Source organism: Podospora pseudoanserina, chromosome 1 (genome assembly GCF_035222485.1).
Source record: "Podospora pseudoanserina strain CBS 124.78 chromosome 1, whole genome shotgun sequence".
Classification (NCBI taxonomy): Eukaryota; Fungi; Ascomycota; class Sordariomycetes; order Sordariales; family Podosporaceae; genus Podospora; species Podospora pseudoanserina.
Genome location: NC_085920.1, coordinates 5,658,896 through 5,681,162, shown reverse-complemented (window position 1 = coordinate 5,681,162; position 22,267 = coordinate 5,658,896). Strand labels below are relative to the sequence as shown.

At 51.7% G+C, this 22,267-nt stretch overlaps 8 protein-coding genes across 8 annotated transcripts; 5 read left to right on the top strand and 3 right to left on the bottom strand.

Moving 5' to 3' along the window:
- Window positions 1-557: 557 nt before the first annotated feature.
- On the top strand, window positions 558-4,380 carry QC764_116270 (uncharacterized protein). The gene is made up of 2 exons (XM_062942872.1): window positions 558-2,025; window positions 2,087-4,380. The coding sequence occupies exons 1-2, from the start codon at window positions 1,710-1,712 to the stop codon at window positions 3,346-3,348; spliced, it is 1,578 nt and encodes a 525-aa protein (XP_062805893.1). The 5' UTR covers window positions 558-1,709; the 3' UTR covers window positions 3,349-4,380.
- A 215-nt stretch (window positions 4,381-4,595) lies between these two features.
- Window positions 4,596-5,942, bottom strand: QC764_116260 (uncharacterized protein). Its single transcript, XM_062942871.1, has 2 exons — window positions 5,533-5,942; window positions 4,596-5,479 (listed from the first exon to the last, which is right to left on the bottom strand). Exons 1-2 carry the CDS (start codon window positions 5,764-5,766, stop codon window positions 4,847-4,849), a joined length of 867 nt encoding a protein of 288 aa, XP_062805892.1. The 5' UTR covers window positions 5,767-5,942; the 3' UTR covers window positions 4,596-4,846.
- A 196-nt stretch (window positions 5,943-6,138) lies between these two features.
- Window positions 6,139-7,386, top strand: QC764_116250 (uncharacterized protein; the record flags this gene model as incomplete). The annotated part of the gene is made up of 1 exon (XM_062942870.1): window positions 6,139-7,386. The coding sequence occupies one exon, from the start codon at window positions 6,139-6,141 to the stop codon at window positions 7,384-7,386; it is 1,248 nt and encodes a 415-aa protein (XP_062805891.1).
- An 899-nt stretch (window positions 7,387-8,285) lies between these two features.
- QC764_116240 (uncharacterized protein) lies at window positions 8,286-9,980 on the bottom strand (the record flags this gene model as incomplete). Its single annotated transcript, XM_062942869.1, has 1 exon — window positions 8,286-9,980. The coding sequence occupies one exon, from the start codon at window positions 9,978-9,980 to the stop codon at window positions 8,286-8,288; it is 1,695 nt and encodes a 564-aa protein (XP_062805890.1).
- Window positions 9,981-10,146: 166 nt separating this feature from the next.
- QC764_116220 (uncharacterized protein) lies at window positions 10,147-13,376 on the top strand. Its single transcript, XM_062942867.1, has 2 exons — window positions 10,147-12,665; window positions 12,729-13,376. Exons 1-2 carry the CDS (start codon window positions 12,109-12,111, stop codon window positions 13,219-13,221), a joined length of 1,050 nt encoding a protein of 349 aa, XP_062805888.1. The 5' UTR covers window positions 10,147-12,108; the 3' UTR covers window positions 13,222-13,376.
- QC764_116230 (uncharacterized protein) lies at window positions 10,512-11,819 on the bottom strand (the record flags this gene model as incomplete). The annotated part of the gene is made up of 1 exon (XM_062942868.1): window positions 10,512-11,819. One exon carries the CDS (start codon window positions 11,817-11,819, stop codon window positions 10,512-10,514), a length of 1,308 nt encoding a protein of 435 aa, XP_062805889.1.
- Window positions 13,377-15,637: 2,261 nt separating the features above from the next.
- QC764_116210 (uncharacterized protein) lies at window positions 15,638-16,783 on the top strand (the record flags this gene model as incomplete). The annotated part of the gene is made up of 1 exon (XM_062942866.1): window positions 15,638-16,783. One exon carries the CDS (start codon window positions 15,638-15,640, stop codon window positions 16,781-16,783), a length of 1,146 nt encoding a protein of 381 aa, XP_062805887.1.
- Window positions 16,784-19,541: 2,758 nt separating this feature from the next.
- QC764_116170 (uncharacterized protein) lies at window positions 19,542-20,540 on the top strand (the record flags this gene model as incomplete). Its single annotated transcript, XM_062942865.1, has 1 exon — window positions 19,542-20,540. The coding sequence occupies one exon, from the start codon at window positions 19,542-19,544 to the stop codon at window positions 20,538-20,540; it is 999 nt and encodes a 332-aa protein (XP_062805886.1).
- Between the last annotated feature and the right edge of the window lie 1,727 nt (window positions 20,541-22,267).

The following is a 22,267-nucleotide window of genomic DNA, read 5'->3' as shown; positions in this document are numbered from 1 at the left end:
GGCAAATCGTCCACAAATTTCCTATTATTTCTCATAATACTAATAAAAGCCTTGGTATCGTTGTGTAATGGGAGATGGATATTGTACAATGATAGGTTCCGGTCTAATTTCTAATAGTCTATCATCTACATACCTTGGTCTGGAACCAAATATTCCGCGCAGATGTCATCTCCCTTTACCCCTGCCGCCTTTTCAGGATTATTTTCAGATGGAAGGTGCCATCCAAATACGATGGTATCAAGCGGACTTGAGCAGGAGGAAGGTTGCTTCAAATCCTTCGGAACTTTGGATATGCGAGACGCTCTTGGCTCGTTGCCGAGTTTATGACTCTATGTGCCAGCCGACTGGACTTGACAAAAGAATCAGTGTGATAAACTACATGAAGCCTCGTTACCGATCTGAATCAAGATTTTCAAGTTGCTTTATCGACGGGCAGGAGGATCTGAACTGTGATTTTTTCGTCTTGGCCCGTGGTTGAAGGAGCCACACGATAGCGGCGTCAAAAGTCAGCGCTAAGCGCCGACAAAAGTCCGCCAATCTAGCCCAGGGCTCGCTTGAGGATTGTGGATCCAACCTCTTTTTGAACTTGAATGAAGAACAACGCCCTCATTCAACACCACACACGTGCATCAGTTGCATTGAACGATCCTGTCGACCTGTCCCTGCATTCTTAGAGGACCATCTGTTCGACCTCGTTTGCTGTCTCAGGCAAGCTAAGCCGACACCACGTGGGGACTTACTATTACGAATGAGCCCCGGGAGCACCCGTCAAACTTCCTTATCTGCCTCCTTCCCGCCCACCTTCCTTACCCATCCCGAAGGAACATCCCGATGGACGGCAGTCTCCCATGACAGGAAGACAGGATGAGATGCTTGCCTGGTTAACGATATCGCCATGACCAGCAACGCCCGTGGATGGGATTAATGGTGCTCAACGGTCTTGGTTGGTTTCCGCCAACACGATTGGCCACTTGGTTGCCATAAGCGGGAACTTACCCATCTTGGCTCATCCCATCGTATATATCGTCACTGCTGACTGGTTTCGTCCAGATCCCGAACCATCAAAGTGTAGAGGACCAAGTACGCGAGCGGCGCATGGGACTCGACATCGACAAAAGAACGCCTGACGAGCTCCCGCACAAGAACAGATCACGTGGCGTGGCGTCTGGGGCTTCCCTCTTGTTTGTTTGCAGGTCATCGCTATTTCGATAGATCTAGGCAAAGACGACGACATGATCCGCTTGCCTGCCATGCTGGTGGCAAAGTCTTGTCCGGCAGCATTTTCCAAAGTAGGCCGTGCCAGACGGATACATTCCATGTGGAACTTGCCTTGCGGATGACTGTGCCTGTTGATAGGCGAACATCTCTGCGGCACGGGGGCGTTGTTTGGTTCATGCTGAAGGATCATCATCCCATTCGACGGTTCTCTTTTGCTGCAGCGCCGCCGAGGAGCGGACGCTGCCCCTAACAAGTCCTGCTTGTACCCCCGTTCCACAGATTCAACCAAGATTGCGAGGCAAAACCGATTCCATAAGGCCCAGTGTCCTTCCCCATCCCTGAACCTCCTTTCCAACCGTTCGGTCGAGCTCCCGTCCCCCCCTGCGTTAGCCGAGACCCAAAGGACGGGGATGCGTAGGCTGGCGTTCAACAGTCTTGCCTCACGCCACCACCTCCACAGCTCAGATCTGGAGTTGATATAAGAACCACCGATGCAAGCACAGACGACAAGCAAGGAGGCGGGTTCCTTCGTCGAGTCTGGGGTGCACGGCTCCAGCATGTCATCAACCCTTCCATCGCAAGGGCAGCCGCCTATCGCCGAGCTCACACTACCACCCATGCCCAGGAGGCAGTCGTGCGATCGTTGTCACGAACTCAAGGTCCGCTGTGTCACGGATGGGCATGACAACAATACACTTGGTCTCGGGGTCATAGGCGAAGAGAGTGAAGCTAGTCGTGGGAGGTCGGTGATAGCGCCAATACCTTGTGCAAGGTGCTCCAAGGCAGGGGCGGTTTGCATTTTCAGTCGTATGTTTCCGGAATACTAGACTGCTCTAAGATCCGCTACATGTACTGACATTGCTTGTAGCCCAGCTCCGGTCCGGCCGTCCAAGGGTACACCGACATCCGGTTAGGAAAAGAGCGAGGCGGTCATCCAGGTGTCCATCTTCACCAGCCGAACTCTCCCCAACTCATTCCCAGTCCCTATCACCGAGACCCCCTGCATTCAACTTCCCGCTACCGGAGACCAGGCCAGGTATTGAAAGACAATCACAATCCCGAACAGCGCCCTTACTTCTGTCGACAACTGCATCGCCAAACTTTGACATTGTCTACAGGAGACCCGATTTGAACACTCCAACAACACTTCTGTCAAACTTCGGGTTGCCAGGACATCAAGGTCATTTCCCCAATAGACAGGACCACTTCCATCCTCTGCCACATACGGCCGAAGATTCCAGTAGTGAATTTGGGCCTTCTTTTTCCGAAAGCACACTCAGCGCAACCTCAGCGACAACCGACAATACATGGATGTTTTCCGGCTCAGCCGAAAATCTTCTTGAAGAAGCCACTCAAGCTAACCTCCGCATCAATCGCGCTGGAAGAATGTTGAGTACCCTCACCCGAGCGCTGTTGACAATAGCTTCACCAGCGATCAATGAAATCTTCGATGCAGGCTGCTCACTGATCAGCTTCATGGACCGTTACGCCGCACGACAAATGATATCACCCCACATACCCCTGGAAAGGAGGAGAGCCAGTTCGGATGTGTATAGAATACCCCATGGCGCCATAGGAAGCTCAGCACCCATCAGCAAGGCTACCGATACTGCCATTTCTCTCATGGCTCTGGCCTCCCACCAAATGCTCTTGGGCATTTTTGAAGATCTTTGCAGTTCATTTCTCTCGCAAATCAACTCGGGTCAGGCAGCCACACCACCCAACACGCCATCAACGGGGGCCTTCTTTGGCTCATCGCACAGTCAGATGCTTGCCATGACCAACTTGATCAGCCATCTCATGGAGCAGCTAGATCGTGCTCTGCGATCACTGGCAGTTGACCAACAAGACGCTCCCGAAGGTTCCGAAGGGCTTATCGTGGCGGCATCGGTGGCGGTGGCTTCGACACATGACGCCGAGTTTGATCATGCGCTGGGCTTTGGTCATCCTCCACCGCCTAGCCAGGCACATCAAGAACCGGATTTCGACGGGCAGAAACACAACAGAAGAACGCCACAAACGCTACAGGAAGGTGTAGTCAGCGTAATCTTCAATCAGGTGGAGCAGCGGCAAACTCGAGCAAGAGAACAAGTCCTTATGTTGAGAAGGTTGTTAGGGGGGAGAAGTTGATGTATGATTATGGCGGTTTGGCAGATCTGGCATCTTTTCGTTTCTTGTGTATCTTGATCTTTTTGTTTCAATTTCTTGTACATTTCACCAACAACACACACATGTCGTCATCCTTATCCATAGTAGATACACTGTTTTGTTAGGACCGTCGTGCCTACACTCCAACGACGAACTGGGGTTGCGATCGCGGCTCGTTGGGTATTGTTTGTTTGTTGATCAAAAGCATTGATGCGTCCCGCAGCTCTTTACACAACACCTCTGCCGGCTTCACCGAATGAGACCTCTCTCTCTCTCTCTCTCTCTCTCTGGGGAGCCGATCCCACAACATCGCGCACCTCACCAGTGAGGCGGGGGCGCTGGGCACGAGTGACGGAGAGTGGTGGACGGTGATGCGGTTTGGTGGCGTGGTCAGGGGAGGTTGAGTGGACTGTCTCGTAAAATATCCGGAAAGGGGAAAGAAGGGTAAGGCTCATCCGTGATGAACAGACCAATGCGCGGGTGAGGCGATAAGGAGACCACGTCCTCATTTTTATGGAAAAAAAGGTACCATAGACCTTCTTCTTGATTGGGGTCGGTCGTTTGGCGTTTTGGTACAGTTTCATTGATGATACTTGAGTGCCGCAGCCTGGCTTTGATGGGGATGCAGTTAGTAAGGGGAGATGATTGGAGAAATGCGACACAGGAGAGAATTTGTCTGTTTCTGTTATGGCCCCCAAGGAGAGGAGAGGGGGAGGGGTTGGGAGTTGTTGAATGGTGAGGCAGATGATGGGGTGAGTTTGGGAGTGATAGAAGGCTGAGGTCAGACTGTTTGTTGGCTGGTAGAAAGGCACAACAGGGAGACAAACAACGAGATTGTTGGGCACTTGCTGAGTCAGGACGAGACGGCATCATGATGTTGGCTGAGGAAGACTTTTTGCTTCAGACTTTTCAACAGCGAAGGATGCAGTAGACCGAGGGGAGATAAATGATTGGTCGCCCTACAGCTGACGTTTGACGGACGGGAAGATGACTAGGGGCGGGAAGCTGCAGCCTGGGAGGGCTGGGCGGGAGGGCATCGAGGGGATTTTCAGCTTCAGAATGCGACGTCAGCTTGGGAGGTGGGCTGACGAATCCGAGGGGTTGGTTGGGATCAGAAGTCGAGGTCATATCAAGAGGCATCGGAGCAGATAATCCCCCTGTCATCATATCACATCTTGAAGCATGACTTGCATCTAGGGAATAAGCGAAGAGAAAAAGAACCTGGAGCGTGTGGATGATGTTTTCCTTCAATTGGATACCGTCGTCCCTGCCGCGCAAGTGCCCACCGCACCTTTCCCATCTGATCTCCCACCACCTGCCGGCCGAGATCGACCCAGACTCGGACTCGCTCACATATCGTTTCAGCAACGTCTTGTTCGTTTACTCTTTGACCAATCTCATCATCAAATCCATGCCACACCAGTTCTGTTCACATCTCAACATGCATCATCACCACCCTCCCCCTTTCCAGATCCAGCCCTCACCTCCGCCCCCCCATCTTTAGCCCCTTAAACGCCCTCGTCACCTCAGTAATCGCCTTCTCAACCGGTAACCTCTCAATCGAACTCGCCCCGTAAAACCCATGCACCCCCTTCGTTCGTTCCAGCACATACCCCGCATCCTCTGGGCTGGCAATCGCACCCCCATGACAAAGCACGATAATCTCGGGATTGACCGCATACACTGCATCTCTAATCGCCTGCACCCGTTCCACACAGTCACCCAACGCCTTACTATTCCCCCCCTCGGCCTCCTGCGCACCAATCGAACCCCCCGTCGTCAACCCCATATGCGCCACGACAATATCTGCCCCAGCCTTGGCCATGAGTCTGGCTTCGTCTGGGTTGAAGACGTAGGGTGTGGTCAGCATTTCCAACGCCCGGGCCTCCTTGATGAGATTAACTTCTAGATCGTACCCCATGCCGGTTTGTTCGAGGTGAACACGGAACTGACCGTCGATGAGGCCGACGGTGGGAAAGTTTTGGATGCCGCAGAGGCCGAGGGATTTGAGGTGACGGAGGTAGGATGGGAGGTAGGAGGGAAGGTAGGGGTCTGAGGCGCAGATGCCAGCTAGGACGGGGGTGTGATGGACTATGGGAAGTATTTCTTTTGCCTTTGTTGGAAGGGTGAGTATATGGGGTGAGGGAAAATTGGAATGATACTGACCATCTCGAGCATAATGTCGTTGGCGTTGCCGTAGGGCATGAGACCGGCTAGGGAGCCGCGGCCGGCCATGCGGAAGCGGCCGCTGTTGTAAATTATTATTAGGTCGCCGCCGGCAGACTCGACGAATTTCGCGGAGAGACCTATGCCGGCTCCGGAGCCGAGGATGGGGATGCCGGCGTTGATTTGGGAGCGGAGGCGGTGGAGGATTTCGTGGCGGTCGGTGGGGGGTGGCATTTTTGGTAGGTTTTTGACTGCTGACTGTGAAGGGCGATTACCCAGTTGGACATGCAGAGTGGTTGGTTGGGATGTAAGTTTATATCACCGATGGTCGGACTAAGTGAATCGTGATCGTGTTGAACACGGATGGATATGGTACGTCACCATGTCTCGGATCGGATGACAGACGTCCGATGTGTTAGCCCGCGGGAGGGGAGTACAACATAAGTGCACATGTTGGACCAATTGTCATATATTGTCACTCTTCTAATCGATGTCATTCATTTCTTTTGCTCAGGACTAAATTCCTAAGATGCAGTATTCTCGCGGGAATTTTCAAATTCGAGTCATTCAATCAGATTTGATTGATTATCGGTACCATTACCCACCATGCCCACCATCCTCATCATCGGAACGTGCGACACCAAGCTCGAACCGCTCCTCTTTTTGAGGGAATCAATCATCTCCTTCCCCTTACCTATTCCCGACCTTGAGGTCATCCTCCTAGACGTGGGTCGAAACCCGGTCGAGCACGAAGCTATTTCCATATCTCTAGAGGACCTGCTGGTGGATTGCATTGATATTTCCAACCTCGACCGGGGTGAATTCGTCGAGGTAATCTCCCGCCAGGCAACCAAAGTTGTGGAAGGGCTTTTGAGGTCGTCAAAGGGGCTGCATGGGGTCATCTCTTTGGGGGGGTCATCGGGGACGGCGCTTGCAGCGGGGATTATGAAGGGTTTGCCGTGGGGTTTGCCAAAGGTCATCGTTAGTACTGTTGCTAGTGGGGATACGGGGGGGTATGTAGGGGAGAGTGATATTGGGATGGTGAACTCGGTGGTTGATATTGCTGGGATCAATGGGTTGTTGGGGGAGGTGATTGGGAATGCGGCGGGCGGGATTGTTGGTTCTGCAGTGGTGTTTGAACATAGAAAGCACGGGGAGAGGGGAAGGGGACAAGAGAGGAAGAAAAGGTTGGGGGTCACGATGTTTGGGGTTACTACTCCTGCTGTTGACACAGTTCGTGAATGTTTCAAGGAGTGGTATGGGGACGATGTGGAGGTGTATGTTTTTCATGCTACTGGTCATGGGGGGAAGACGATGGAGAAGATGGTGAGGGAAGAGGAGTTGGATGCCGTGTTGGATTTGACCACGACGGAGGTGGCAGATTTTGTGGTGGGGGGTGTGATGAGTGCTGGGGAGGAGAGGATGACGGCGGCGGTTGAGAGAGGGATTCCATATTTGGTTTCGTTGGGGGCAACGGATATGGTTAACTTTGGGGCGAGGGAAACGGTGCCGGAGCGGTTCAAAGACAGAAATTTGGTGGAGCATAATGCTGCTGTTACTGTCATGAGGACGAACAAGGAGGAAGCGAGGGACATTGGGAGGTTTATGGTGGAGAGGTTGAAAAATGCTATGAGGCCGGAGGTGGTCAGAGTGGTGATTCCGAGGGGTGGGACAAGCTTGCTTTCGAAATGTGGTGAGCAGTTTGAAGATAAGCAGGTTGACGAGGTATTGTTTGATGTGTTGCAGGAGGGCCTAAAGGGGAGTGGGATTGAAGTGGTGGAGGACAAAAGAGATATTAACGATGAGGGTTTGTCGAGGATGATTGCTGGATTAATGGGGCTATTGATGACCTAGATCTCATTGCACTGGTGGGCAGCTTGGGAGAGAATCTGGATCAAATAAGAACAAGAGAACCTGAAAGCTCTCAACCCACACTTTTGATCTGCCTTCTTTTGGTTACATATGTTTGCCCTATTTCGCCGACCATCTTCAATCCCCACCAAGGCTGGTTGTTGGCGAGCACCACAGCGATTGTATCCTTCTCACAACGCCACCGACGTCGGAAACATGGCCATTCCCCGCCCAAATGGATCGGCGGTGTCCAGGACTCGTGAACGACGACTTCCAAAGAGGTTGGCGGCGAGGGAAAACAACACATTGTCCCACCAAACTCGCACCATGGCACCGATTGCTTTCAAAGACCACCCAAGAGCCGGAGTGATGTACAGCGTGCCATGTCTTGGTCATACCAAACGTTACAAGAGCAATAAGAGAAGTCACGACCGCAAAGAGCATGGCCTTGTTACAAAGACCGTGGACCAATTCCATCAAGTCGACGGCCTGGACTGGGGCCACCCCAATCTGGCCGAGTTTATGAGCAGAATGCAAGGTCAAGGAAATGAAGGCAAGGGTAAGTTTTCGATAGCATGCACGTATAGATATGACACTGACAGGTTCCAGACAATGAAGTCATTGACATTGACGTAAAGATGGGAGAAGAGGAAGGCTTTTCTGAATCCACTGCTTCTGTCCCGAGTCACACATCCTATCTGCCTCTCCGCCCAGCCAAGCCCATGGAAGTGGATGATTCCGCCATCCCGCCTATCCCAACCTTCACTTTCGACTTGCCTTTCCACCCGGCCAACTCCGTGTTCAAGTAGCCGGCCAACATGCCACAAAAAAACTGCCATGGTACATGTACTATACAAGAATAAACACCACCACCAAGTAGGCGGCTGTCTGTTCTGACAGAACTACGCTCTCCCGAGAACATCCCTCTGATAGAGCAGCTCATACGGAGCCCCAGATAGCTCCGGTGTGCTAGAATCATACTCTCCTCTCAACTTCCTCTCCGCCCCCCGTGTCTTGTCCTCCTCGATCCTACCAATTGCCGCGTTCAAAGCAATCTCGGCCTTTGTCTGCTTCCCAACCACCTCATTCAAGGTATTTTCCGCCTGTCTCACCCTATCATGTGATTTTGCTGTCCTCGCCAGCTCCAGACTGTCCTGTGCGTCTGCTTGCTTATCTTTGAGACCCTGTAACTCCTTCCGGCACCTCTTGACTTCAGTGATGAGGGGCTGTTGCCTGTCGTGTTCCCAGTTTTCGAGGGTATTTTTGTATTGCATGGGTTCGTGGTCGGGTATAGCTGTGGATGGGCTCTTGGTTTGTAATAACTTTTCGGCGTGGTCCTTTGTGGCGAGTAAGCCTCCTAATATAAAGACTTCCATGACGCTGGCTAGTTGGTCAGCGTTGATCCCGCCCATGTCGTCTTGTGTCCGGCCGAAGAGGCGGTGGATGGTTTTGTTGTCATTGAAAAGCCTTTCGTGTTCGGAAAGTGTTTCGTCGAGGGGGGCCTGTTGCTTCACGGATGGGTCAAGCACGTGGAAGGCTTTCATGAAGTCCTCGCCGACTGCACCGACCGCGGCACAGCAGTCGTAGGCAATGACCTTGATAAGAGGGACTACCTCTTGGAAGGGCGGCATCGACTTTGCTAATTGCTGGAACAGGTCCGATTTTCGAGAGAGGTTGAGGCGTGTGTTCAGATACCATCCAACATCGAGCTGGGGCATATATGGATCGTTAAGGGGATCGTAGTAGAATTTGAACTCCTGCCTTAGCCACACCCACTCGAGATGAGCACCGATAGGCCCCAGTTGGAAGAGCTCCTGGAAGAACGAGCCATCGAGACGGGCGGCCTTCGCGGCTTCGCGAGACCAAGCGTCAGACTTGAGCTTGCAACCTTGAAGGGTTCGAGTGTAGTTCTTGGCCGCTTGACGGTGGAATTTGTTGTTTGTCATGCCCATCTCTGGCCAGAGGTTGTTGCCCTCTAGTTTATACCCGCCTTGAGAGATGAACTTGTCGAATTTGTCTGTGGGGAAGGGTTGGCCGGGTACTGACTTCCACCGCTCGAATGCTTCGCTTATGTCTTGTAATGAAGAGATGAGCAAAACAGTGAGCTTTTGTGTAGGTGTCCCCCCCGGTGTCTGTACCTTGCCGGATTGGTCGACAAGGAAGTCGATGAGCTCTTCGCCTGAGAGAGGAGGTGTATGTTTTCTCTCGGCGTAGTCGTGAAACCGTCTGTTCTTGAGGCCATAGTAGAGATCTGGAGCATGGGCCACGATGTCGCTAGCACCCTTAGTGCCAATAGCAACCGGTACATGCTGCAGGTTGAGGCAGTCTAGAGTTGTTCGAAGGAACTTAGCGCGTCTGTCCGCTGGGTGATGGTTTGCTATGCAGCCGGCAATTTCGATGGCGCCCATGCGGTGCATCTCGCTCAGAAAGATAATAGCGAGGAGGTCATCGTAGTCTTGTTCGATGTCTGTAATGACAAGAACCCGGGGTTTCATACCGGGGAGGCGGGATCTGACGACATGTTGTAGTCTCTCGTAGTAGCCATACTCCTCGGTGCCTTCAGCGAAGGGTATTTGTGGCGCCGATGTTGATGACATGTTCAAATGCGCGACTCTGTTTTGACTCTGGATGCGGCTACAATTGAATACTCGCAGAGAGAGATTCTTGGTCGTTGCTGGCGCATGGATCTAAGTTTGCTCGGCAGGGATGTGATGTTTGTCTTGACGCTCATGTATAGTCGAAGATTTTTTACATGAGTTTGGGGAGTTGACCAGGTGAAGAGTGCAGATCAAAGAAAATCGTCTCAAAGAAACTATGGTGGCCTCGGTAAACTTTCAAGTCGCCTTTGTTGCCTACCGTTCGCAGCAAGTGACGACTCGGCCCGTCATGCTCTAGACCACCACCGGCTCCACATGAACTAAAAGAGCAATTATAAAACACCACACTCCTGAAAATTGGCATCGATTGACCGGTGAGGGTAACCACTTGAACATTCATCTAGAATAAGAAGGTTCAATCAGCCCAAGTCTGCCTAGCGGGTGAGGTCACTGGCCACCCAAGTCCACCACCATGAAAACTGGCAGGCGGAGTGACGACCTGGTGACTACCAGCAGCACACCACCGAAGCTTCAATAACTCCGTGGAAGATCCAAAATCTTTTCACTGATATAATTCAGAATCATCTCTCGACTAACGGGCGCAATCCTCGGCACGAGACACTCTCGAAAGTACCGTTCGACGTCATACTCGACCGCGTAACCCATTCCCCCATGCGTCAACACGGCTCTCTCGCACGCCGAGAACGCTGCCTCGGCCGCCAGATACTTTGCACTATTGCAAGCCACACCCACCGCATCTTGACGTATCGTCTTATCGGTCTTGCTCGAATCATACAACTGCGCAGCATGATACGTTGCCAACTTCGCCGCCTCAAGCTTCATGTATACCTCTGCTAGCGGATGGGCGATTCCTTGATTCTGTCCGATTGGCCTCTTGAAGACGTTACGTTCTCTAGCATACGTTGCCGCCTTTCCTAGAGCAGCATACCCCAGACCAAGAGCCTCGCCGGCGAGCAGGCAGCGTTCAGCGTTCATCCCATGCAGGATAATCTTGAAGCCTTGCCCTTCCTCGCCAATCAACGAGTCGGCACCAACCGAATAGTTGTCGAAGAAGACCTCGTTAGCATCGACAGCCCGTCCGCCCATCTTCTTGATTCGTCGGAGTTCAAGACCTGGGCTGCTACGATCAAGATCGATGCAGAATAATGACAGCCCTTCGCTCGGTTTCCTGACCTCCTCCAGCGGTGTGGTTCGCGCCAACAGAATCATCTTGGAGGCCACCTGAGCGCAAGTGATCCAGATCTTTTGCCCAGTCACTTTGTAAGAACCATCGCTCTGCTTCGTGGCCCTGGTTGACAGTCTCAGCGTATCCAGTCCCGCGTTCGGCTCAGTCACCCCAAAGCAAACCCGCCATTGGCCCGAAATGATCTTCGGAATGGTGCTTTCGAGTTGGGCGGTGCTCCCAAACTTGGCCAGCGGCTGTGTAGCATAGACATTGGCGTGTATGCTCTGGGCGCCCGCCATTCCTGCCCCAGACTCCGCAATCGTCTGCATCATCATGGTGGCCTCAGATATTCCCAATCCGGATCCGCCAAGAGATTCTGGCAGAGCAATCCCGAGCCAGCCGTCTTTGGCCATGGCAGCATGGAACTCCTTGGGATCTTGCTCATTCTGGTCGTGTTCTTGCCAATAGGTGTTGGGAAACTCCGAGCAGACCTGCGCGACTGCTTCTCGAACGGTGAGCTGTGTTTCGGTGAAGCCTGTTGTTGACATCAGGGGGCGCCTGGCCGAGGTGGAGAACAGTTGATGGCGGGCCGGCCGGTGATTGGAAGCCAGGCGCGTCAACCGGGTGATCATGCGGAGGGTTAACTGTGACATTGTGAAGTCAGGGAATTGAAAGCTCAACACTATCGAGAAGCGCCAATGTGAATCTCCAGTCTCGCACTGTCGTTCTTGTTGTTGATGGACTGCACAACGGTTTTCTGGGGAAGCGGGGAATGTGGACCCCACCGAGGCACCCAGTTTAGCGCCCCCTATTATTTCCGGGGAAGGGGTTCCGCTTTTGACATCTGATCAACGACATCACCAACGGACCTTGGTGTTTGAGAATGAACAGTGAGTAGACATCGGCCCTGGCATTTTTGTCCGTTTTCTTGACCACTGGAAAATGGCTCTTTTCCAGCACCCCGCGCGCATCACCCGCCGCATCCTAGCCAGCCAGATTATGATGACCACCTCCTGCCAAGCCTCCACCCGTCACATCCACACCTCCGCCGCCCAGACCGCAGCCAGTGAGCTGTTGAAGAAAGTCAAAGGCCAAAAGTTCGTCCGCAAACAGCTTCTTGATGGAAACCAACTCCAGAAGCTGTCTCTTACCTTGGGCCGACGATCAGAATTCTGCACGGGGGAGCCACCAGACGGCACTTACCTTCCCTACGGTCACCACCTCGTGTACTTCACCCCCTCCCAGTTCGAGTCAGAGCTAGGAGCGGATGGGTCAGACACAACATTTAACTCGCCGGCCCCATTCACGAGGAGGATGTGGGCTGGAGGGGAGATGCTGTGGAACCCACAGGTGCAACTGAGAATAGGAGACAGAGTAGAGGAAACCACCGAGATTCTCGATGCCAAAGCGAAGAAGAGCCGTGATGGGAGTGAGATGGTGTTGGTGGATGTGGAAAAGATATTTGCTTCTCCTCGGGGGGTAGCTCTTACTGACAGAAGGTACGTACGTGCCCAGCCATTGTGTTTTTTTTGTTGCTATCCAATTTGCTGACGGACCCCCAGATCATGGATCTTCCGCCAACCACTACCTGCACCGCCTACTGGCTCAATCGCTCCAGTTATTACGATACCCACCACCAAGTCCCATATTCAGGATGACACAGATCTAAAGGCAGGGTATACCATGCGCAATCTTGTCTGGTCCCCTGTTGCGCTGTTTCAGTTCTCTGCCCTGACGTTCAACGCGCACATGATCCACTTCAACGAAAGCTGGACGAGGCAGGTGGAGGGTCACCCGAATGTGGTTGTGCATGGGCCCTTGAATCTGATTAATCTGATGAATTACTGGCGGGATGTTCACTCACGGGATGGGGCAATCAAGGCGAAGAGTATTGCTTACCGAGCTTTGTCACCGCTGTATGCGGAGGAGGAGTACACCATTGGGACGGAGGCTGTGGAGGAAGGTAATGGGGAGACAATAAGATACAGACTGGTGGTCAAAAGGGGCGAGGTGGTTTGCATGAGGGGGGAGGTTGTTGGTGTCCGGCCAAGATAGGCGTTCACACCGTGGACGGGGAAATAGACACTCCCATGAGATCTTAAGGGCCTTTAAAAGATGGTCGAAACCACTATATTCTAAAGCCTTGGTGATGCGGTGAAATCTAGCGATCAATGCATGACATGTCATTGGAAAATTGGGAATGAAATGAGTACTTAATTCATGTGATTATTATGCAATATGTACTCTTTAATTACTCCTGGTATATGCCCAAACCCTATTTCTACCTGATAACCCATTTCCATGCGCCTTACAACACCTATAATAATATCGGAATCTGGACATGGATCGTTTCCATGTCCGTTCTTGGACCTGAGCACTCGCCGCTTTAACCTGAGCAGAAGTGGAGATCTCCTGATCAGGGTGAGCAAGGTCCTGAACAGAGTGAGTAAGGCCCTGAGCAGAGTGAGCAAAGCCTGAGCAGGGTGAGCAAGGCCCTGAGTAGGGTGAGCAATGGTTGAAACCACCTGAGACCAGGTATACTGGAGGTAGACCATCGCAGAGCTGTTTCTGGAGCGTACACCTATTACACGGTAATTGTTGTTAGCGCTGCAGGGGGCTTTTGGTGGAAGTTGCTAGAAAATAACCCTAGCTGCACTAATAGTTATTCCCTTTAGGATTAGTGTAAAAGTTATGTCTGTATTAGAGTCAGAAACATCTCATACAGCGTAGCATCCACTCCAGGAACAGTTTCTAAGTTAGTCCAAATCAGGCAAGTTGTCTCCCTCCAAATATCGTTCCTGCATCCGGGATCACCGAAAACTTGGATTGTTTCCAAAACCAGGATATCTGCCTTTGCAGAGACAGAAACAGCTTCTATGTGCGAATCATTTAGCCTAAGGCAGCCCTAGGATCATGACATGAAGTCCCAGCCTCTGGTAAAGCCAGAAACTGTAACTGGCTGAGCCCCGGGAGTGGTGAGGAGTAGTCCCACCGACAACCCCTGATGAACCTATTCCACTTCGTGTGTTGCGCAAGCGCCAGCCAACGTCAGTAACGCACTGACACCTCTGGAACCTTTCACCTCCCTCTGCTCGGACCAAGACAATCATATGTATCTAGAGAGTACTCGCCCGCGAGGTCTTATTTCTCTTCTTTCTTTCTCATGTTTCGCGTCTTCGTAGCGAAGGCATAGCTAGTTGCAATACACTACCTTAGCCTATTACAGAAACGGCTTTTTTTCATTTTGCCTATGTAGGCAGTAATGATCAGCCTTTGCTGGAGCCACAACAGCTTCTACGTTTTGACCTAGGCAACATAGGGAATCGCTGCCTCTATTGAAGCCCTAAATGGCTTTTAATTATACACAACAAGTCTGTACTGTGGATGAAACCACGCTTCCAGATTCTTACAGTATGGTTTGGCTCTCGAAGCAGCTCTGAGAGCACGATCTTAAACTACAGGTGGACGTCATCCACCTCCAAAACTAGCTCCTAGCCAACTACACACAGAGTCATTTTTGGCGCCTAGACTCCTTGCAAGGAACACCATTCCAAACCGGGAGCTTGGCTTTGCAAGGCTACCTTGCAATCTGACAAGGGCAGATGTAGCATTACAAGGATCATATCCGGCATCCCTTCTGTTGGTTGAGCCAGAAACGGCTTTGCGTTGTGTTGGATTTGATCACTTGCACACACACTTGTCCAAAATTGATTGTGTATTCTGTGTTCTTCCTGTGATCGAGGCTGAACCTCTCTCCCTTATAGACCTTTAGTTGGACGCATAGCTTATCCTTTCAGCGGCTCAGCTGTTCCTTCAGTCTAGGCTGTTCCTTCAGTCTAGGCTGTTCCTTCAGTCTAATTTTGGTCAACTAATAATAGCTGGAGGCCATGGACTCAGATCGTTGCCAGGCATCACTTTCAGGCCCTGTTCTGACAACCAATCCGTACCCTTCTTTTCTGGCACTTTCGTTGTGGGTAATCTGACACGTTGGGACTAAGGATGATTTGTCACAGGTGAGCACATGCGTTGGTGGCAGAGAGGATCTAGCATCGGGACAACTGGCAGTAGGGTTGGACTAGGTTGCAGGTTGCAGAGATATATTTTATTAGTAGTGAATATAAATACTGTTGTACTGGAAGTGCTCGCCAGCGGGGCCGGAAAAACAGCTGCAACCTACATTAATCAAATCCTCCCGAAAAGTTCCATCGAAAGATACCAACTCTAGCCCCGCGGCGGCCGTCGCGGGGCTGCAAAAAAGGTTCAGAATTCAAGCTCAACACCGCGTCGCCAACCGCTCCTCCTCCGCGTCGACAACAGGTCCGTGCTGCTGACCTTATCGATAAGCGAACCCAGGCAGCACGCACCACCAAACACTCTCAGCCACCCCCTAGCTTTACCAGCCACATACATCCTTACCAACTACTCTCAACTGCCTCAATGGAAGCCCACAGGCCTGATATCGAAATGCCCGATGTTTTTATCAGCCAGCTTTCCCAGAGAGCAAGCCAACGTAGCGGACAGAACCGAAGAAACTCCCCCAGTCACCCAACAAGCTCAGACCAACCACAGCTCCAGAAACTACCCAACCAACCAGACCTTCAATACCCTAATTAACAACCTCCTCACCCTTATACCGACGGAGAACAAGGACAAAGCTCAAAGCTTAGCCAAAGAGATTCAGGATGCCTACCGACAGGCTACTACAGCAGCAGCAACCTCTACCGGAATCGACCAAACTCCCTCCTTGCTCAACCTCCGAAAAATAGTCGCCAAGGAAGTAAGAGCAGCACTCCGCGAAACCCAACCAACGAGACTTACTCAACCTACTCGCACCTGGGCCGATATTGCAAAGGGAGTAACTACCCCAGCACCGAACCAACCAGCCAAAGTAATTCCTGCCAGACTAAGCCGGGAGATTCTGATCAAAGGAAACGACATACCATCCGACCTGGCCAAGCGCAATGCCCTCGAAGCCGTACAAGCCATCAACCAAGCCTCCAGTGGGAAGGGAGCAGTAGCTGCCCGAAAGCTGCCCAGCGGTGATACGGTAATCATGTTTGCAGATCCAGCCACCAGAGACTGGCACTCTTCGAATAAAGGATGGATACAACAAGCATTCGGAGAACAGGCGAAAGAAGCTCGAAGAACCTTTGCCATATTGGTCAAAGGAGTCTATAAATCAAATATCCAAGGAACCACAGAATTGGAATTCGGCCAGGAACTAGGACTCAAGTCGATCGAAAGGGTCAAATTTCAATACCCGAAAGACCAAACTCTACAATGGGTATCAATCTTCGTCATCCTCACCAACCAAACAGAAGCCAAGCAGGCTTGCGATTCGGGAGTGGTATTCGGGGCTCAGATATTCAACTGCGAGCCATACTGGGCCCACTGCGTCCCACCCAGTGCTACAGGTGTTGGAAATGGGGCCACATCAGCTACCGTTGCAGAAAAGACCCTCTTATGTCCGAGGTGTGGCACAAATGCACATGGAGTGGGAGGCAAGGAGGGTGAGGCACAGTGCCCTATTCACACCAGCCGCATACCCTGCAGGTGCCCCGCCTGCGGTGGAAAACACCCAGCTTGGGACAGGATTGCTCAGAGCGGAAGAGAGTAAGAAATGACACAATGACCCACAATACCACTGCGCAAACTACTCAAAAGGGTGTCAGAAGTGTAAGATCGAACTCTTACAATCCAGCTTGTAGTTATATACTAGTGGACAGCAGTTGCGTCGCGTCACAGTACCGGTATCTTTATACTAGTTTATAATGAAATATTCAGCTAAACTACTTAAGAAAGGCTAAGGAAACATCCTTGTGGTAGACTTCCAAGGATAGCGGTAGCTAATGTCTGAAACCCGATGCCAGTTAGATTGTCAAATGGAGTTGAACAGAAATCCAGACGAAACTGGATTTCAAGAACAACATCTTGACCTCGAGTGATCAATACGTCAGAAGATGGACTAGTACACGAAGTCAACCATCTTCAGGGTGTGAGAGATGATGGCATGCGATTTAGTTCCCTCCTCCCCAGGCGTACCGTTAATGGTGAGCACAGAGTCCGCCGGGGCCTCCGGAAACGGGCTCGGAGCATGTCCCAGGTGACTACCATTGCGAGTCGTGCTGCAAGTGACGTTGTAGTGTGTGTTGCTGCGTGTCGTGGTGCACTTGAGCTGGATGATACCCGGGACTGAGCCGTCAGCGTACTGCGCGTACTCTTGGTCTGCGACCCAGTCCGTGGTAGTTGACTCGAAGACGTCCCCAGCAGGGAGCCAGCTTGCGTCTGAAACTAAGATTGTAAAGAGGGCCTGGGCCAACTCAAACTCGGTCAAAACCGTGTTTGGCGAGCAAATGGACAAGGCGGTGAGTGCAAAGACATCCTGGACCCCCATCTCAATGGCGGTTTTGGAAAACGCGGCGACAAAGTCCTCATGGGCGGCCAGGTCAGCGCCTGGATCAGTGGTGAATTCGTAGGCAACCATGTCTCCGCCAGTGGTTGCCTTGAAGTACAGACCACCAGCGTTAGAGCAGTTCTTTAGGAGTCGGGGGCTGCTCAGGACAAAATCCTAGTGCGTGGTGGTGCCCTTGACGGTTTCGTAGACCATTATGCGTCCATCGGGGAGATCGAAGTGCTTGTGGATGAGATGGACGGAGAAAGTCTTAGCAACTCCATGAGCGGCAATAATGCCGAGAAGAACAGCATGCGCTCTGGCGTTGTTGGCCGCGGCGTCATGCATATCGTTGATGTGAGGAAGCTTGTTGTATGCGGCCGAAGGGAAGGGCGTCTCCCGGAGGCGAGCATTGTTCAGGGGCGCGACAGGCGAAGACATGATGAATGATTGGGTTGCAAAGATCGGGACTTGATTTGAAGAGGGCGAAGCTGGCTTTTAGCTCAGAAAAATGGGAAACAGATGTAAGTATTAAGGGCAATAGGCAATTCCAGTACAAACTGGAGTTGTAGTGAGTTAGAAAGTTGTCGTTGATCAGGCAAGATAGTCAGTAACGGTTCTGAAAGGAGAGAGTCGGGGCAAGGTGGATGAGCCAGAGGTCTTTATACTAAAGTGTCCTGTTGGACAAGGAAGCCCTGAGTACTCTATGCCTCGCTAAGGGCGCAAGGCAGTCCAAAGTGCCACTGAACGGTCCTCCACAGGGCGGCCAGGCTATACAGGCTGTATCTGTGATTGTTGGTACTTTGGCTTTCAATGATCATGATCATGATCATCACCGACGGTCTCCCATGCGCCATAAGCCTCTGAGTGTTGGTGCTTGGGCAGATGTTGTTGTGCAGATGCTGCTGTGCAGATATTGCTGTACAGGTGCTACTGTGCAAATATTACTGTGTAAAGTCGACGTATGAGGTTACAACCAGCGTTTCCAGCGTGGCAAGTCATTACGACTTGCTTTTTGACGTATTTTAATTCGACAATTAAACGAGGATATTGATACCAGTAGATCTTGTTGGCCGTTCTTGCAGCTGATTTGTCGAGAACCCAGGATTCTCAGTCTCGGGAGGCTTTATCAGTGCGGTTCTTCATTACCAGGTATCTACGTATCGCTGCAACTTGTCTTCATGTGTAACAAGGGTCTGTTGTGGGGCAGGCTCAACGAGCTTCACACAGTAGAGGCTAGAACCAAGCACTGGCCCGGAGGGCGTAACTGAGAATATTCACAATAATCTTCAATGGCCTCGAGAAGTCCATGAAGAGAAAGAAGCTATCTACAATCTGAGGCAAACGCCATGATCTATATCTCTCTGGATTAAGAAGATACCGATATACTATATTTTGAGATTACTCTGTATATATATATATATCTACCTAGGGCTGGCTTGTGTGCAGATAGGCAAGAGTCTTCCGTTACAAGTCTACTTCCTGCCAGACCAAGAATTTTCTTCTAATAACTACCCTGACATTGTTGGCTGCCTTATTTTGATCCATTGGCCTACGACGTGCAGTTACCCCTCAATACTATGCGCCTTCATGGTCACTGACAGTGTGACGAACGATAATCACGCTCGAATTTCCAGCCTTCGAACAGTACGAACATCCGCTTGATAGCAGTTGCACCGGGTCTGATGCAGCCCATGTATTGATGTCTGAAACCAACACGCAGATTAACTTATCGAAAGGGAAGTTGTGCAACGGCCTGTTGGCGCGACGCGACCGCTACTGGGTGCGGATTGGTCCGATTGTCAGGTTTGCTCTTACGGCATTTCTGGCTCTCTCCCCCGATCTGGCACCGCGTTTGGGGGGTTACCTGCAAACAACTGGGGGAAGCAAAGACCGCTCCTAAAATCTCGACATTCGGTCAACCGCAACTTCAACCTGCCCAACTACAGCTACGCTTTGCACGCCAAACACTCTATTTTACATCATGCCTCCCATTACCTCCGACAATGACCTCCCCAAGTTGCTCAACACGCCAACGAAACAAGTCAAGCGTATCAAGAATCTAGTGTCAGAGCATTTTGGAAGCGCCTCCACGCGCGTCGACAGGCCGCCAATGCAGGGGATGTTCAGCCGGACCTTCTTTGTAACGCTGACTGACAAACGCGAAGTGGTCATCCAATTCCGAACCGAGAAACTGGATCTCGACGCCTTCAGGGTAGCCAAAGGCTCCCTGGGCCAAGTCGTCCCCGATGCTGTGGCTCTCAAAGACGAAGAGCTGGAGAACGAGGGCGTCTGGGTTTACTCCCTCGAGCGTCTGCCGGGAAAGATATGGATCCACGGCGTCGCCGGCAAGGGCGCTGAAGGCCGTATTGCCGTCAACAGGTCGCTCGGGCGTGTGCTCTCCAAGGGCTGGCTTGCCGACAGCAGTGGCGAGGCTGTGTCAACCAAAATCCGGCCGCATCTTGAGGCCATACTGGCCAGCCCATTGGATGAAGTCGCAGCATACCGGCCCTTGCTACAAGGATTTCTTGGCAAGCTGAACGAGATTAGCAAGCTGCCGCTTTGGGTCTCGCACTACGACCTCAACGACGTCAACATCCTGATCGACGAAACTTGTGAAGTTACCGGCCTGATCGACTGGGAGTTGTCGACGCCGAAACCCTTTGCTGTGGGTCTTGGCCGCATTCACACCCTGGCTGGCGAATATACGGGGGGCGAGTTTTGGATGCCGGACGAGTTCGAGGTTGCTGAGCGAGCCTTTTGGAAGGAGCTTTTTGGTGGGATGTCCCAGAAGACTCGTGAGATGTTGGAGAAGAATATCGGTCTCGTCCAGGATGCCGTTATTCTCGGCACGCTCTTAAACACCTTTTTCTGGGGGGATGGAAAAGTAGGCTGCGGCGAGGTACCAATGAAGGCCCTTCCTAAATTCCTTACCTATCGGATTCCCCAGATAAGGAGGGATGAGCCTCCGTATAAGGAGTAGAGCTCTCAATCTGGGTGATTCAAACTGGGTAGCAGGACGTGGTCACTAGAGAGATTCAGATACAAACAATACACTCGTTGAATAGTATGATCGCATCTTGTTCGAATCGCGCAGTTGAAAGCCCACGCTCAACAGCAAAGGCATTAACTTCTGCTTATCATTCCCCGACGGCAAGCAAACGTCACATATCGGAAAGCCTGCTGCTATGACATGAGGTCATCTTTGGGCTAACAAACAATGACCTTCGGAACTAAAGCTTCATCTAGTCTTCGCTATTGGGGGCCGTTAAGGGCTGTAGAGGAACTTCTATATACACTAGAGATGCAGGATACGATGCCCGCACATCAATTGGGAGCTCAGACGTATTTGTAATACAAGCAAAAGAGTCCGGGATTGTAGTAATGCTCGCCCTTTGCTAACTACTGTGGAGTTGCTGCTTGACACTATTGCTCGCCAAGGCAAGGTTGCAAAGCGAAAGAGCAATACTTTTCGGACCCCCCAGTTTCACTTCCCGGACCCCCCGCCCACTTTTCTTCCCGTACAAACCCCTAACCCTGGCCAATTCTTTTTCTTTTACGTGCAATACACTGCAATACACCTTTTTCGCAGTCAAACCCACCTGCAACCAAACCTTTGCTTTCAAACCAAACCACCACTTTGCAACGACCTTTTCTTCTTCATCTTCCACGCCGTGAAACCACCAGAAATCCACCTACTTCCCAGTCATCCGGCAATGGGCCACTGCTTACACATCTCAACACCTCACCCTCGGTCAACGAACAACCTCCCCCGTGGAGTCCTCGAACCGCATGCTCAAGAGCTTCGTTGTCACTGGGAAGAGCATGGTCAAGGATGTTTTTGACCGTACTTTTGATATGGTAGCCGTCATGGAGAAGAATGTGAATGAAGCCAGGCGCTTTGAAAAGGACCACTTGCGGGGGGATTTCATGGGTATGAAGCTTCTGGGCGAAACCCCTACAAGAATAGCCTGGAAACCACTTGACAGTGTAGTACAACACTGTTGCCAGCTTCAGAAGTACAAGGTGTCTGCCCGCAATCCCGAACCCGACGAGATCCCTGCTTGTACAGGTAGATTCACTGCCAATAAGGGACTTCCCTGTCTTCACTTGATTCACCAAGTACAGAAGAACAACCAGGTCCTTGAGCTCAAGGATTTCCATCCTTTTGGTGGTTGGAAAGGTCGTTAGTTGACGAGGACCGGTATTTGCAGTACCAGGATTTTGACCGTGTGATGGTGCTCAGGGGCAGACCCAGGGGTTCTGATGCCTTTGCCCCTGATGCCACCGCACCCAGGTCAACAGTGCCACTGGGCCTTCAGGTCCAACCAACACCTACCCCTTCACCCCCATGCATACAAAGAACCAACCCTCAACTTCCCAGTACGACAGGTCTGCGGCAAAGTTTAAGGCGAACAGCGTCCCAGTGGGAAGCTGCAGATCTGGAAGGCGATGATGCAGCAGATGTTGCAAATACAACTGTATCTCGGCCAGCCACAGTGAACGGTTTGGGCACTGTTGAACAAGCCGTTGCCAGGGCGAACCAGAAATCCAGGGGCTCCAGGGGCAACAGAGGTGGTGCCAGAGGTGGTGCCAGGCAACGGGTACCCAGGGCCACACAGCGGGAACCAGCAGCTGCAAGCAGTACGCCGGCCAGTACACCTGCGCCCAGTTCAACTGAGCCCAGTTCAACGGCACTTACTAGAACAC